This window comes from Lipophrys pholis (assembly GCF_963383615.2).
Source record: "Lipophrys pholis genome assembly, chromosome: 18".
NCBI lineage: Eukaryota > Metazoa > Chordata > Actinopteri > Blenniiformes > Blenniidae > Lipophrys > Lipophrys pholis.
This window is the reverse complement of record NC_137646.1, coordinates 18,644,939-18,661,063: the sequence shown is the minus strand read 5'-3', so window position 1 is coordinate 18,661,063 and position 16,125 is coordinate 18,644,939. Positions and strand designations below refer to the sequence as shown.

General features: G+C 40.8%; 1 protein-coding gene across 2 annotated transcripts in view; it reads left to right on the top strand.

The window, feature by feature from the left end:
• kcnip4a (potassium voltage-gated channel interacting protein 4a) overlaps positions 1 to 16,125 on the top strand; it is a 135,037-nt gene that overhangs the window by 102,593 nt on the left and 16,319 nt on the right. The window contains exon 1 of one of the 2 annotated variants that reach the window (XM_080486330.1): positions 3,327 to 3,938. The exons of the other annotated variant lie outside the window; for it this stretch is intronic. Within the exon in view, the coding sequence (XP_080342456.1) occupies positions 3,827 to 3,938 (112 nt within the window). The 5' untranslated portion in view covers positions 3,327 to 3,826. Of the gene's footprint in view, positions 1 to 3,326; positions 3,939 to 16,125 lie in introns of those variants that run through there. 2 annotated transcript variants of the gene reach the window in all.

Here is a 16,125-nt window from a genome sequence, read left to right as displayed (position 1 = left end):
TCTACCGGATATCTAATGCCACGGAGGAATTGGGCAAAAATCAGTTAAGGAATCTTCTTCATACATTCTGAGCTTGTTTGCTCATTAAAGATTGATTTTTGGATTGTTGTTGTTTTTCACTATTCATTAACCTGAATTGCTGGACAAAGGGACAAACAAAAGGCAGCAAGGAATCTGTCAAGAGCCGTGTCTATCAGTCAATGGAAGAAAAACCTTACAGAGCTGTTGCTCAGACTTGGTGACACAGATAAGAACTCTAAACTAAGTGATAGTGACATGTCTGACTTCAGTGCAGCTTGACATTTGAGGCTCAGACCATTTCGAGATTCTATCCAGAGGAGGTTGTAGAAGTCTTTGTGAAACCCTCCAGCCAAGTCGTAACGGCATGTGTTGATCTCAGTGCTGCTCCCTATCAGGAGTGAATCTGATTTATTTTTCATTTGTCATCGAATTGACCAAACAAATTTACCAACTTGTTGTGTTTTTAACACATTTTCATGAACATGGCCAATCTTGTAGAATAATACCAGAAAGTCAAAAGATACAAACTCTTCTAATGAAGTTCCCTCAGTCCAAACTTATGACTACAAATACTGTAATTTCTTCCCTATCATAATTGATCAGGTTTTAGCTTTAATCCCGGTGACAGCAATGATGCGCACTATCAATGTAACGACACTAAGCAATGAACAGTTTATCTAATTGTACATTTATGACTTTTGTTGCTGCGATGAGTAATTGATGGCTTTTATAACTGCAGTTAAGACATTTGACATCTTTTATAGCACTTAGATTTTAATGGCAACCCTTATAAGTTACAACATTGTCATTTTACCCACTGAAAATGTCAGACTCATTAGTTCTGTCTCTCAGTTTTTTTCCCCCGAAGCCACCATTTAGTTAGATAATTGTTTTGTCATTTTACCACACAAACAACATAACAAGGTGAAAGACCTGTTCCACGTCCATAACAGGGTTTTTTTTCTCCATCTGTCAGACTTGCCATAGTTTAACGGTGTGAGCGTGGCGATTTTCTAGGATTTGTGTGACATTAATTGAGCAAGATGTGAGTTGTAATATTCATCTGTCAGCTGCTCGGATAATATCGGCGCTCTAATAGTCGTTGGACGGAGGCTCCCTGCCAGAAAAATCCACACCCTGACTCTTTTCCACCCATAAATCTGCCTCTCTTAGCATGCTCCTCACGGCTTCAGATGTTTCAAAACAGTGTCTCTTTGCAGGCTGTTCAGTTATTCCTTTATGTTTTATTAACCAGCATTAAGCAGAAGATTGTTTTGATGAGGTGAGCCCTGGCAGGGAAAGGCCCAAGGCAATGCAAGCCTCCCGGACTTCAGTGAGAGAAGGGAAAGAAAAGCCCCCCCACTGGCCTGGACTCTGCAGATGTGGCCCGGACGGCTTGTGATGTGACTGTGGCTTTCACTGATGTGGCGCCAGTGCTCACATGTTGGCTGTGCTGCTGGGAGCTGGATGTTACAGCCCAGGAGACACCGAAGCTTCCTACCGTCAGGTCAGCTGATATTTAATTCATTGTATGTGACAGCTGGGCAATGCTTTGAATTAAACCAGCAGATTGTTTCCCCACTCCCACGCCAGGGATTGTTGTTGACTTTGATTAACTTACCGAATGTTCTGACTCAATGCATTCAGATTATGTAAAGTTGCGCGAGCACAGATCGAGATAACATGTTTAACGTTGATTTCTTTGCACCAGATGAAATCAGAAGTATATGACTGAGCAAAAGTTGCATTTTTTGGTCATCTAAAGAAAACGGTTTACGTAGAATCTATAGAACTGTTTGTCGCTCGCTCCTTGACTGTCTGACATTTAGTGGAGTGACGATAACGTAAAGTGGATTTTCAACTGAAAGCAACCAAATTTCAAAAGATTATACTAAAAGAATGAGCTAAAATGCCGAAAGACACTGCAGAGCTGAGAGACGCGTCGAAAATGGGGAGAGGATTTCAGGTTTCTTTAGGTTTACGAGTAGGAGGAGCACAGTTCATACGACTCTTGTTTGTCATGTGATCCATCACTCTTATGAACATACTTATTGGCTTCTTAGCAACAATAAGTAATAAGGGTTTCACGTTATCTTGGCTTGAAAGGTTTATCAAGTTTGGAGTGACAGTTAAGATAACATTTTTGCTGTATGAGACAAAAAAATAAAAAGTGAGATCACTACAAGTAGTAGTGATGCAGAATTGTGTAGAAAAAGAATGGTGTGCGTTTATTTCACCATGTCTTGCAAAAACCGCCACTGATCTTGTGTGGTGAGATACACATTCTTTCACACTTGCAAAATAATGTCCCACTGTGATGGGATTGTAATTAAGGCGGCTCCCTGCGTTTGCATGAGTGATATATGGCCAAGTTTGCTGGAGATGGAATTAGAGCTGCAGGAATCATTACAGAGGAACTTTGCGAGGATAAAAATTCAAATACAGTAAAAAGAAATGTTGTTTGGAGCTGCAAATAACAAACGTTTGTTTACCTCCTGAGCGTTATCAGATCATGTGCAATATTGCACAGTTGTAAGAGCAATAGTGTTAGTTTGTTTCTTCATATTACTTTATTGATAGTACTTTGTCTTATTCACTGTATTGGATACCCGGTAAAGATCTAATAAAAGTTCTGGTGGATGACGACGATGATGAATTTGAAACTCTTCAGGCCAGTAGATGGTGGTATCTTCACTTCTTTACTGCACAGACCAACTCCTTAAAACCAGCCTCCTTTTTCACATCCACACATCTACTTTGTTACTGGGGGTTTCTCCATCAGTTCATATAAAACCTGACGGGACTCTTTTTGCTATTTCTTTCTCATACTGGTGCGTTTGAAGGGCTGGAAAACAAGCATTGCTGAATGTTGTTAGTTTTTCACTTTTTCTTGCTTTAAATGTTGCAGGAATAATACGTTTTGAAGCAGCAGAATGGATTTGTTTCACTGTGAAATGCAGAAACATAATTATTAACAGGCAAACCCATTATTATTTTTTTTTTCTACTAACTATCTTCAACTTGAATTGTCTCTGTAACCAGGGATTAGTTCCTTTTTTTTTTTTTGCTGTGACAGTAAAATTTAAATCATAAACATATTTTCTGCTGTTTTTAGTACTTGTGTTTCACAGTATGATTTTTTTTGGTGTAAATCAGAGTGAACGTTGTTCTCTTGTGTTCTTGAGCAGTTGTGCATCTTCTAGCACCACACCTCCCCTCTGCCTCCATCTCCTCTCCCCTCCCTCCTCACTCGTATCCACTCCCTCTCGGCTCCCCTCCCTTTACTTTGCAGCGAGCCAGTCAGTGCGTCTGAAAGAGTGAGAGAGAGCCACAAACTGTCTGAGAAGAGCAGAGTTTGCTCGCCCTGCTTCTCCACACTTCTCACGTGTATTCTCATCTGTGAGGACGGGAAAGGGAAAAGGAGGAAGAACCTTTGACATCAGCATGTGGGCTTTATTTCCCTCTGAGCGATCTCTTCTAAATCCTGAGTGACCCCTCGCCATCAGAGAGACCCTCATGACTTCACAAACCTGAAGCCGTGTCGCCTCGGTCTGATCTTCAACCTCGCCCTCTCCTTACCTGGCACAGACTGGATCTAGGGGCCGAACAGGCAGTAGGGGGGTGCCGGGGGGCACCCGGCCGGTGCTCGTGGGCCGGCGTAGCACTGGAGTGGGTGCAGGGGAACTGGAGCACAGGGCCAGGTGGGAGCGCTGCTCCTGGTCCTGGCATTGGTCCAGAGGGAGACGAGACTGGCTCCGGGTCCGGGTCAGGCTATGGTGGCACGGAGTGGCCAGAGGGTGGAGCAATGCTGAGCGCCATCTGGGAGACTGAAGGGCTGCAGACGGTGGGCATTGTAGTGCTGGTGTTTGCTTCCATCAAGCTGCTGCACCTTCTGGGGCTCATCAGCTTCTCGGAGGGTAAGACACTCATTGAGACATTGATGTAAAGCTAAAAATACAGAAAGCTGTAGTTTTTCCTATACTTGCTGATAGATGTGTAACGGGTTGCCGATATCCGATATGATAACTGTCACTGTCATGTATCTGTTTCCTTTCCTTGTCATCATTTGGAAAAGTTTTTAAGACTTGATCAAAAACCCCAAGTAATGTAGTCATGTTGTTAGTCAGTATATGGAAGTTAAGTGCAATATTTGAGCTCATTAGATGCTTTGGGAGAGGGTGATGTGACTTGAAAAATGACCGTTTTCAGGGAGAAAAAAGCCACTTCCAACTTATCCAATGGAAAGTTCTGAATTTCTGTATTTGAGATCTTAAAAACGAAGCAATTTGTGTCAAGTTTTTATTTTTTTGTTAATTTTTTTGTCACTAAATTCAATTGTAATCTAATGGAATTATAAAATCTTCATTTGTACACATAGTCTTTATTGTACAGTAATATGAAAGACACAATGTCGAGTGTAAGAGTCTCATTAAATAAAATAGAGCAGCGCAGGAAGTGGTCCCAACTCAAAATCAGCCCATCCATCAAACGACTGCTTAGTAACCTCACCTTATCTCCTAATTAGAATAATTAATCATAAGCCTGCCAAACTGTAAGCATATTCAAAGACATGACAAGTAAACAGAGAACTCCTAATGTGTAACAGTGGGTAGCTGGAAAACGCTGGCCTGGCACGACCTCTGAGAGGTGTTTAGACGAAGAACAGAGGCGTCTGCGTCTGTGTATTAACTCGCTGTTGTTTCAAAGGGACGTTGCGGCGGTGTTTTCGTTTAGGGGCACAGCGAACGTCACGCTCGGCGCAACAGTTTACACGCCTGGCTCAACAGCGGCGGGTTGGCCTCCCGTCCTCCCGCGTTCGGCTGGCATGACATTGATTATTTGCCACAGTGAGACGATACAGACGTCACGGCCGACACGTCCGGCTCTGTTTGCCTCTTGATGCGATCTGTATTCTGTACAGGTGTCTGGGAGACGAATTATTTCCTGAATATCTGAGCTCGTGGTGCCTGACCAGCGTTTAATACAGGTTCTGATGCTTCGCACGAGAAGGGTAAAGATAAGAGACAGATTCAAGCAATAACGGCTCCATTCACAGCTGTGGGTGACTTAAAGCCCATGATGCTTGTTTTTAGGTTTGGACTAACTCTTCCTGTAAGGCTGTGCAAAAGAATTAATCATCAACCAGTTAATTTCCTTATTACTCACTGAGTAAAATGTGTTTTATTTCCTGGAGCCTACGCTGACATAAATGGCTTGCTTCATCAATTATTAGTCCAGAAGGAAAACTTAGATCATTTATTACAGCTTTTCCTTGACCTTTATCTTAAGTTTGGCATTTTTCCATGTCCCCTCAAAAACATAGACAAATGAATAAATGGATAAATCCTCAAACATGCCTCACAAGAGCTATGACTTTGGTGTTTCATCTCAGCTGAGAGCTGGTTTTCAATTGATCCACCTGGATAAATAAAGTTTATTGAAGGTGAGGCATGTCCATAAAAAATCTGGAATACAAATTCAGTCTGGCACAGCCTCTGGCTACAAACTGACGTGTCCTCTTTGTTCGTTTTTCTTGACAAACCAGGAAGGAATAACAAGATTTAAACACAAAACCTTTAAAAGGGTTCCTATCAATAAATAATAATAATATTTGTGGCACTTGTGGCTGAAAAAGGTTTCTACCATCAAACTACCTACAACATACAAACTATTTAGTGGCTTGAAAAACTTTTTTTTTTTTGTTTGCTCATCTCAGCTCATTTTAAAACTTTAAAAGGTAAATTGAATTAATGCCTGAAAGTTGAATAAATTCATAAGTTGTGATTGTGTTAGCGCAAAGGAATATTTATTTTTTTTGGTTGGGGGGGGGGGGTTCTCACTCACTGTGAGGCACAGTTTCCATTGTATTTTTCTTGTTATGAAATGAACTCATTTAGGATTGAAATTTGTCTTCAATGCATATTAAATGAAGCCAGAGTTTTCTTTTCATCGAATAAAGCTAATGATGATGAATGTTAGTACGGAATAGCATTGCTGTACAATATATGAGCCTGAGGCAATGAGCTTTTCATCCGTTCATTTGGATTTTATGTCACTTTATCAACAGTGAATTCTTCAGGCGAGTCAAAGTGACTCCCGTGAGCAAAGAAATTGGAAAAACCAAAGTGTGGCAACCATTTTCACACTGGCAAAACAATGTTGACCCGACAACTTGGCTCACTTATCTTACATATAAGATCAAAACTGTAGTTTTGATACGGTTGTAAAGCCTTTGTGGCAGCTGTCACCCTCTGCTTCAACTTTCAGTCTTTTGTGCCCTTTTTAATTTTCCACGAACCCTCCAGAGACGAGGTTTTACAAAAAGTGCACGCTCTGCTTAACATTCATACAGCCCGACATGTTCACAGCTGGGAGCTGCCCAGTACGATCACATCCCTGCGTTGACGGCCACCTGAGCTGCTCCACTGGGGCCGGTGAGGGGGTGGGGGTGGGGGGTTGTAGGTTTCTACAAAAGCCTCTATGTGGTATATTTTGAGGGAAATTTCTCAGCTGGGCTGCAGATTTGAACGTGAGCGGAGAGCACATTGTTCTGCGGTTAGTATATAGATTCAGCTTGCAGCAAAAAAAAGAAACTGTAGTCTTTATAAAGATCATGTTGTAGGAGAGCACACTTTGCAAGTCAAGAGGGTATCATCTGTCCTCTTGGGTTTGTATTCACTGTGCAGATTGTAAGGACCGCATGCTTTCATATCACAGGGAAAATAACAAGATCATTGCGTCAGGTCATAAACAGTCACCAGTTCGTCCCCCTGTGAGTGAGACCAAGACGGGAAAAAAAGCAGCGCCATTATATCTTTCTATAAATCCAAGCCAAACTGGAATGCACATGTATTCTTGCCATCGATCCCATGGCTAATGTTCAGTAGAAGTATTTCAGTTTCACTGGTTAAATGATGTCATGTGCTCTCTTTGTAGCGATTGAAATGTTTTTTTTGTGATCTATTTATACATTCACAAGTGTCATTTTGATTGAATGTATCGCAGCAGAAACAAAAAAAGTCATTTTATCTTTTTGTTGGACACCTTTACGTGCATATCCCAGATCTTTTTCATACACATGTACATTTCTACTTCCACACGTACAGTGCATTAGTGCATACTGCTGAGCAAAGCCTCGCAGGGTGCAGACTAATCAGTATGTCACACAATGATAAATTATTCTCTGGCTCAGCCGTACAAAGCAGCACCTCCAACCTCTCACCCCCACAATCTGAGGCATATACATGCTTTCACAAGTGCACTATTACTCGAACAGGGATGAAGCACTTTGTCAATTTGGACCTGACGTTTGCAATTATCAGCCGGTATGCATGGCGAGTGTCTTACCACTGATATTCATCTAACAAGCTTCTCTTGTTCTTTGTGTCCTTGATTGGAATTTATGGCCCAGCAGCAGAGAGATTTAATGTCTGTACTGACCTGCGTCAGTTTTTTTTGCTGCAGATGGTCTATTTTCATTTATTGGAAAGTGTTGTGGCATGTACCGTATTGTGTTGGGTCATCTGTGTGCCAGAGATGGATAGAAAACAGAAGCGTACTTGACTCAAAGCTAATTCAGTGACAGGACACTGTGACCTGAAGTCTACGTCATAATAATTTGTCACCTTTACTTCAATAACCTCTTTAGTCATTCTGATATTGTGGCTGTAGGAAGACCAATTGTCGGCAGCAGGGTTTAAGTGTTGGTCTATCGCGTTGGTTCAGAAGACCTGCCTTGAATCCAAAAAGACAATATCTGTTGGATGACCAGTGTCACACACATGTAGAAGATTCAGTTGGGGTTTTTGACTACAAACAAGACCTATAAGATCTGTTCGTGACGTTTTGGTGCCAGATACGTTAGAAGTGATGCAGAGTTTTAATCGAGTCCATTCCTCAATGGATCAGGGCTGTATAAGTGGCAGAATGAAGAACCACACAATATAAAGCAGGTGGTTGTAATGTTATGGCTGAATGGTATGTGTTCAAATTCCTTGAAATTCTTCATCAATGATCCCACATTATTACAAGCTGCAAGGTGGTAGTTGTAGTTTGCTTTGAATTATTAAAAAAAAAAAACACTGAAACATTCTTAACTTTGCAGGTATGTAGGTTTAGTATCGTCCATCTTATAATGAGTCGGTGTTAAATCATTGGGCCTGATGCAAGCAACGGAACTCTTGAGCTCGTATGTCGACAGTCTGAACACTGAAGAGCCCTGTTGATTTTTTTTTTTTATGATACAAAATGATGAATGACCTTTCTGCTATTGTTTGCTGGCATTTGTCTGTGATCTAGCAGTTCTGACGTTCCTGTCATTGATTATCTCATCATCTGGGCATAAATCTGGCCCGAATGTATGAGTGTCTCAGCTGTGTTTTACAGTCCACGACTAACTCCGTTGGTCACAGTCTTTATTATCGGCACAGCCGTTACAAATTGTTTAAAGTACTGAACCGATGGGGGGAAGTGGTCTCCTGTAAAATACTGAAAGATTATTCTTCATTTTGTTAAGTGCATTTCTAGCACACACACACGCATGCACGTACGCACACAATTTTATGGGTGTGGCATAAATTGTGCAGCATCTTTATGGAATTGTTTCTTTGAGTCACACATCCATCATCAGAGTTGAGTCAGCAGGAGTGTTTAGCATCTTTTTCATTATTTCAGACGATGGCATTTACAGTCTGTTGAGGGAATTCAACTGGCAATGTCCACCGTGGAAATGAATCTGACCGTGATTCAAACGGGGAAAAGCATTTAAGAGATTAAAATGTGGAAACCGTGACAGAGTCGCAGGTGGAGAAGTGAAAGATGTAGTGGGAGCGGCTTCCCTGCAACCTGTACTCATTTATCTTCTTCCCAGTCCATTCAGTGGACAGCAATCAACTGCCCCAGATCGCCTCAGGCTGTTTTCCACGTTGCCTTTTTAGAGGAGTCATTTGATTGACTTAACCTTTGCTTGAGCGTTCCGGGTTGCAAGTCCCTGTGATGTTTCTTAAAGCACAAAGGGCGTGGAGAAGGAGCTTATTGCAAGTAACGGGGCTCTGCCTGTCAATTTGAGTCGGGGAAGCGAGAACAAGCATCACTCAAGCAATCAATTGTGATAAAAACGTCGCAGATAATGAATTGTAAAAGAAGCGTGGGGATGGATCCGACGGGGATGATTGCAGTGCTTAAAGGCCCCATGTGGACATGGGAGCACGAGGCAGCCCATAATCCTAAAGATGCACTTAATTAAATGACCTGTATAATGCAGCGTGAGTGAAGGGGATGCAGTATTATGTACACTATCTCCATAGAACACGGGCTTATGTAACTCTCAGATATGATTCATCATCAACATGCTTGCTGCGTTTTATGAGATTCATTAACTCAGCATGCTACAGCATTTTGACAGCATAGGTTCCAGGGGTTTTAATAAAGGAAGATAGTTGAGATGCCGTTGAAAAATTAGTTCTTTCATAAACGTTCATCCCTCTCTAGACCTTTGAAGCTGCACATGTGGCACTTCTTTTTCAATCAAGGCTACATAACCATTGTGCTCATTCAGCACGTTTGTGGCTTTAATTAGCCGGGAAAATGAATAATCATGTTGCCACATGAATCCTGCAACAATATCGCGTAGTAAAGCCATGAACATAGATTTTCATGCATAATGCAGTAGTTCTTTACTAGTCCTTAAAGCTAATTGTTAATTCTTGTTTTATTCCCAGATGGGCTCGGTGTACCAGGCTTTAAAGTGCCTTTTAGTTCCTTTTTTTTTTTTATATATATATATATATTCTTGTTTTTGTTTCGTTTTAAACCACTCCTTTGTTTCACACTTGGAAGCCAAACTGCAACAGACTGATAGAAGCTGAAGTTTTATGATGAAAGACGAGTGGCTGAGTGTAGATATCGCCCTTAAGTGGAGTGCGCTAATGCAAAGAGTACTGAAAGAATGAGATGGAAAATGCTAAATTGTACCTAGACTGAAGAGGTCCTATTATACAAAGATGTGTGTACCTTCTTGAAACCATTTGCTTTGCAGCGATACATTTTAATTTGCATAGCCTACTAAAATATCATACATCATCAGTTAGGAAGCCAGCAGAAATGTGAAATTATTTGCCGAGTCCCAGAGCATGAAATAGGTTCCCATTTTTGAGAACCCAGTGATTTACATCGTGAAATAAACAAGTAATGGATATACACAAGAAAACAACATCATAAACACAAATCATACCCCTCATTTTGATATTATTGTCTATTCTTTCGGCTCATACATCATGTTGTCACATAACTGACAAACATGTTTTCATCATCATAATGGGAACAGGGTAAAAACCAAGGTGTTAAGTCACATAAATGGCAAATAAGAAGATAATCAATCGTATAAATCATTTAGTTTGACGTCTGGAAAGTTTTGTGTGAAGTTTTTTTTTTTTTCTTCCACACAAATACGGCATCGCTCCACTTTGAATGTCAATCTGTTTGTCTCTGCATGGAGAAAATTAGATGCAAGTTCAAAAGGTTGTTTTCCCGATCCCAGGCTGTTTATGGGAAATACAAACGCTTGCTGTCTTGTCAGAATAATCCTTTCAATTCACTCCATCCTATTAATGCGATTTTCTGAGCAACTTGTGGCATCAGGGCAACTTTCCCTGTCAGCAGCTGGAGTACGGATGGATGACTCACTTGAAAGTGAGTCATAAATACTCTCTCCTCTTTGGCCGTCCTTTTCCTGAAAGCTTTGAATTTTTTGCAGCAAAGTGTGATAAAATTCCTTCTTTCTCCTTTTTTTTTTTGTCTGATAATCTTTAAAATTATTGGAGTAGAAAGGGCAAAGGACCTCTTCTTCTATTCTTGCTGCGAGGTTTTCTCAGAAAGGGACTGTTATTGGAGCACTTGCCAATGACAAATCATTGCAATTAAAGGCACAGACTGCTCTTTTTCCCAACCCAGATTCCAATAAATGCCTCGAACCTTCTGATGTTGTGTCATTATGGCCGGGGAGGCTGCGTGCTCCCTCATGAAGAACCTTGGCATCGAGTCCTCAGACCACCAATCTGTGCTGTCACTCTACAGAGTGAAAAACAAATGTGTTTGATGTTCAACTTTAGCTTTAAAAACCAAAAGTCTTAAAGACATGACCCAGCTCTCTTTGCTAATTGATACTGCGAGAAGTGATTATGATGACTGGTGCACAAGGCAACGTACTAATTGTAAAAAATTGTGCTGATCATTTTTAAAAAAAAAGGCTCATATATTACTTTTGGATTCTTTCAGTAGAATCGGGCCTTGATCGATCCAGTATGGGTATCTTGTCAGTGATATGCATATTTTAATCAGAAAAAGTTCTGAAGATATCCACGCCTGGGAGTGTCTCACCACAGAAACTAATCTTGAATGTATTTTTTATTTTTTTATTTTTTACATATACCATAAGCCACCAGGATTTGATCAACTTGTACCAACAATTGCAAAAACTTGCATAACTGTCGCTTTATTTCTTGGACGGGGCGATTTGTTGCCCTTGCAGCAGTCTCTACTAAATCGGTAGTGATGCACTTCCTATCCAGTCCAATCCAATCCATCTTTATTTATAAAGCACTTCAAACAATCACAGGGACACAAAGTGCTGTACGCAGAAATAAATAATAAAAACTTCTTAAACAACCAAAGTGTGCTCTCCTGACCCAAACATTTTGCAAAAGTGTAATGTCTATAGCCTGATCATAGTGCCTATTGTGATATACCGTATGTTTATATTGAAGAGCCAAACCGTCTTCTAGCGCTGGCACAGAGGGGTGAAGATAAAGCTGGCCGAACAATGTTATGTAATAATTGTAAAGGGAATAGTCGAGGCTTCAGTTCATTTGGCAGTTAACGCAGATCTATTCAAAGCCCCATTTGGACTCAGATGTGTTGTGTTATTGGCAGAGAAGTGTACAAATAGAAGTTGTGTCCCGAAATGAGTGAATCCATACCTTAGCAAAAACATTGAAAATTCAAAACTTTGTGTTTTTATTTCAAGCTGCTGAACAGAATTATGATCTGGTTTGTTTCCTAGTCACGCTGACCACCAACCGTGCCTTGCTATGTGACTCGTTCTTAAGTGAATTTCATTGCCTTTTGTTCCCGACTGCCAAAAGAAACTTCAGACTTTTATTAAATAACATCGATGACATACCGCTCTGCCCGACTCCAGCCTCGGCGCTTCTTTGTATTTGGGCCCACCAAATGGGAACAAATAGCAGATCGGTATCCACCTCCCTTATCGTGCATCTGATTTATCCAATACAAAATGAGGCTTTTTCATTACACAGTGGGCACTGTGTTTGAATTATTTTCAATTTATTGGCTTGGATCTGCAGATCTAACACTTGCAAGAGCAGAATTGTAATCAGCAGATGTCCACTGTTGGTGGCTCAGTTGGGTTACATGTCTGCAATCATTTGTTATAGAGCAATGGAAATATTTGCCGTAGTAATAGGAAATCCATAACCTTTTTGAATGGGCAAAGGCAGCCACTGCAGAGGACCTATATGTTTAATCTTTGTTTGCAGAAAGAGCAAGGGATGGCAGCATTGTACTTACTGTTGAATTTTGCTGGTTAATCATATCCGGTGGCACATTTTTAAATGGTTGACTGCTTTTTCTGTATAGACAGCCTCGTGAGTGATCCAGTTCACATAGTGGCATCGGCTTTGTTGTGAGTTCAGTTTCCCATCAGATTCAAATGCCCTCTGAATATGTCCTACATCAACACAGAAAATGAAAGAGCCAACAAAGGCTGTAAACCCGAACACCGCGATGCTGAACTCACAATCCCACTTACTGCCTCCCAATTTAAGTTGAACTTTGAACTTCATATTTCACAGGAAGCATCGGAAGCTTTCCTCCGAGTAGAGCGAAAGGCATCAGCATCCTTTTCTCTGATATTGTTCCATAAAATCGAGCTCCGCTCCCAATGTAAACATACTGTATGTAAATATTACATCAACGCGCCCTCATTATTCTGAGGCACAGGGAACATCTGTATAGTAGAATTTTACTCTTCACATGAATCACTTTGGCAAAATATCAAAATAGTCACAACTATTTATTTTTTTAGTGATATGCTGACTTGGTTCAACTTCTGATGAGCTAATTTGTATGATAACCTTTTTCCTGGGAGGAATTGTGCCAAGCATGCCAGCACGTGCTGCCAGCGGGACGCTTCATCCGCTGCCCTCCTCTCCTCCCTCTCTATGTGTAATTTCGGTTAATTGCTATCTGCCTGCAGTCTGTCACTTTTGTCCCTGTTCAGCTCAATAACAACACACACAGCTTTGGGGACCTAAACTCTGGAATGAAGTGTTAAAGTCAACCAATGCTGAGCTTAAAAAAAATAGCCTCCCATCCCCTGGCTCTGGCTGATTCGATTAGATTTAACTGGGCCAAGAAAATAAATAAATAATAAATTGACCACATGACAATATGACCTTCTGCTAATGTTCCACTGTAAGCTAACACTGGATTGACCTTTACAAAGATGGGGGAGTTCAAATTTAACGTTGAAAGAGGTATTGACAAGCCGACATGGCGGATGACCGGGGATTTTGCTTCAACTTAATTATCATGAATGGATATCGATACAGGAGCTGCACAGTGGTGTAGTGGTGAGACTTTCCCTGGTTTGAGTCCAGTTGAGGATCTTTGTGGTTGAACTTTATGTTCTCCTTGTTAATGCATACTTTTGTTTCCTCCTACAAATGGAAACATGCATGACTCTAAATTCTGTGTAGTGTTGGCGGTTGCCTCCGCTTGGTTTAGATCCAGCAATATAAAGCACGAGATGACGAAAGGAGATTTGGACCTTGTGATATGTGTCGGCTAAAGCTGTGTGATATCTGTGTATCATGTTACAAAAGAGGGCTTTGTATTTTGAAGTAGCTTTTACTTCCACTCTGCAGATGCAGTGAAGTTGTTGTTTTCATTTCTGTTAAAATCCCTCTTGCTGAACGAGCCAGTGGTCGTCTGGCGTTGACCGATACCATCTGTCTGGTCGTCTGCAGGCGACAGCTTAAGGTGTTAAGAGATTAACACCTGGGAACCGCTCACTTTAATACCTGGCGTGAGGACTGCAAACATGTGAAATTAGTCTTTCCACAGCATTTCACGCTAAATCAATCTGTCATGTTATATTGTAATTAGTGTCAATAATGGCCATTACCGTAAGCGGCTCTCTGAAATGCTCAGAGGAAACTCATAAAACAAATTTCATTTAGAACTTGGCTCTAAAAAAGTTCTCAGCATGTTAAGTCTTTACTTTCCTGTCCATCCACTTCAGGGTAGTATAAACATAAAATGCATCACTCCATGGCTTTTGTAACTTAGCGGATGCTATTTTGGATTTAGCGCCAGTGAACTCCAATCAGATTGTATCAGTGAAGTAATCCAACTTTCAGCAGAGATGAATTACTTCTGAACTAGAAAGCCATTTGAACCACAACCAAAGAGTCACATTAAAATGAAGAAAGAGGGGACGGCGACTCTGAGGTCCACTGCCAGATAAAATCACTCACAGAAGAGACTTTCAACATCCCAGAAAATGACTACTGATTATAATATGCCTGAAGAAACGATAAGATCTCGCTGTAACCCAGGAATTTAAATTCCAATTTGGACATTGGCGCAAAGCCTGAGACCCGCTCTCTGATGTCACTCATGCTGCTTTCACCCGGCAGTGGGATCGCCCGTACCTGATTTGTGACTTACATATTTTGTACATATATGGACAGACGCAGACATGATGTAGCCTTGTGATGAACCCGATAGCTTCCATTAGCTGGTTACTTATTATATATTACATTTTTGTCCCTCTGTTGTGTTGCCAGGAGTTAAAAGAAACTATATTAGGAATGAGTGTTCAGTTTATTACCCTGTGTCGGAGAAAGCATTATAGAAGATGGATGTATTAACTTGAACCTGATCTGAAATAATAATGCTATCGTGTGTGTGTTTTCTTGAGTAATAAGGCAGAGTGGAACCTTCTTTGTGATTGAGACCTTATCGAAAAATTGTATAAAGGTCAAGCAACACATTTATCTGTGCACTCATGTAAAAAAAACTGCATTAAGGTGATGCTTGTCTTTCCTTTCTGCTTCTCTTTCTGCATCCGTATGTAAGTTTAGACTCAATTGTTTAACCAGCAGAGAAAACATACAAGTGATGGGTTCAGTCAGACTCGTGTGAACGTAATGCTAAACTTTGTTTGCTATTTTAACCTACTTCTCACTTCCCCGCGAAGCCGCCTCTCCATAAGCTTCTTCATTATTCAGATGGCTTTACACTTTGCCTGCGTGGAAACATTAGCATTAAGTGAAACCGAGAAAGGTCACTGACACTAATTCAATTAGTGGGTCAAGTCTGCCATTAACTGTAACCCAGAGCCACTGTCCGAATGTGGTCAGAGATGCTCGGGCCACGATTAAAGCTGCACATCCGTTGTGCCACCGGCCGTAACAGTATCTTAAGTGTGACTGTCAGAAGATAAGTTGTGCTCCCTTTGAGTCATGGCCTACTTTAGGGAGCGCCGCCTTCTTGGCACCACGGCGCTGAAGAAACAGCGAGGAGCTCAATACTAAACTCTATAAAATCTCATCAAAAGAAGGCTCTTAGTAAAACACCCCGCAATCAATCATTTAAACTTTGCTTATTCAGATTGGTGCATTTAAAGCCTGACTAAAACCAAGAAGAGGCATTTAAATGGTACATCTAAACTGTAGTTAAGTGGAAAAAAATGCATTGATAATAAAATGAGCGAATCCAATCAAATAAGCCTTTTTTTTTTTTTTTATTAAAAGCCCAGATGTTGATGCAAGTTAAAACATAAAATCAGCTGCAAATATTTTACTGGAGTAAAATAACAAATACTATCAAGCAGAAATGATTAACTCTCTCGGTCAATTTCACACAGATTAGACTCTGACTTTCCCATTTAAAGATACGTTTAAATAATTTTAATTTGAATCTCACTCTGAGTAAGCGTTTTTTGCAGACTGCATTAAAATCGTGCGGTCCCACGTGGACCCTCGGGCCATCATTATCTGCAGCACGTTACTGTACATATAC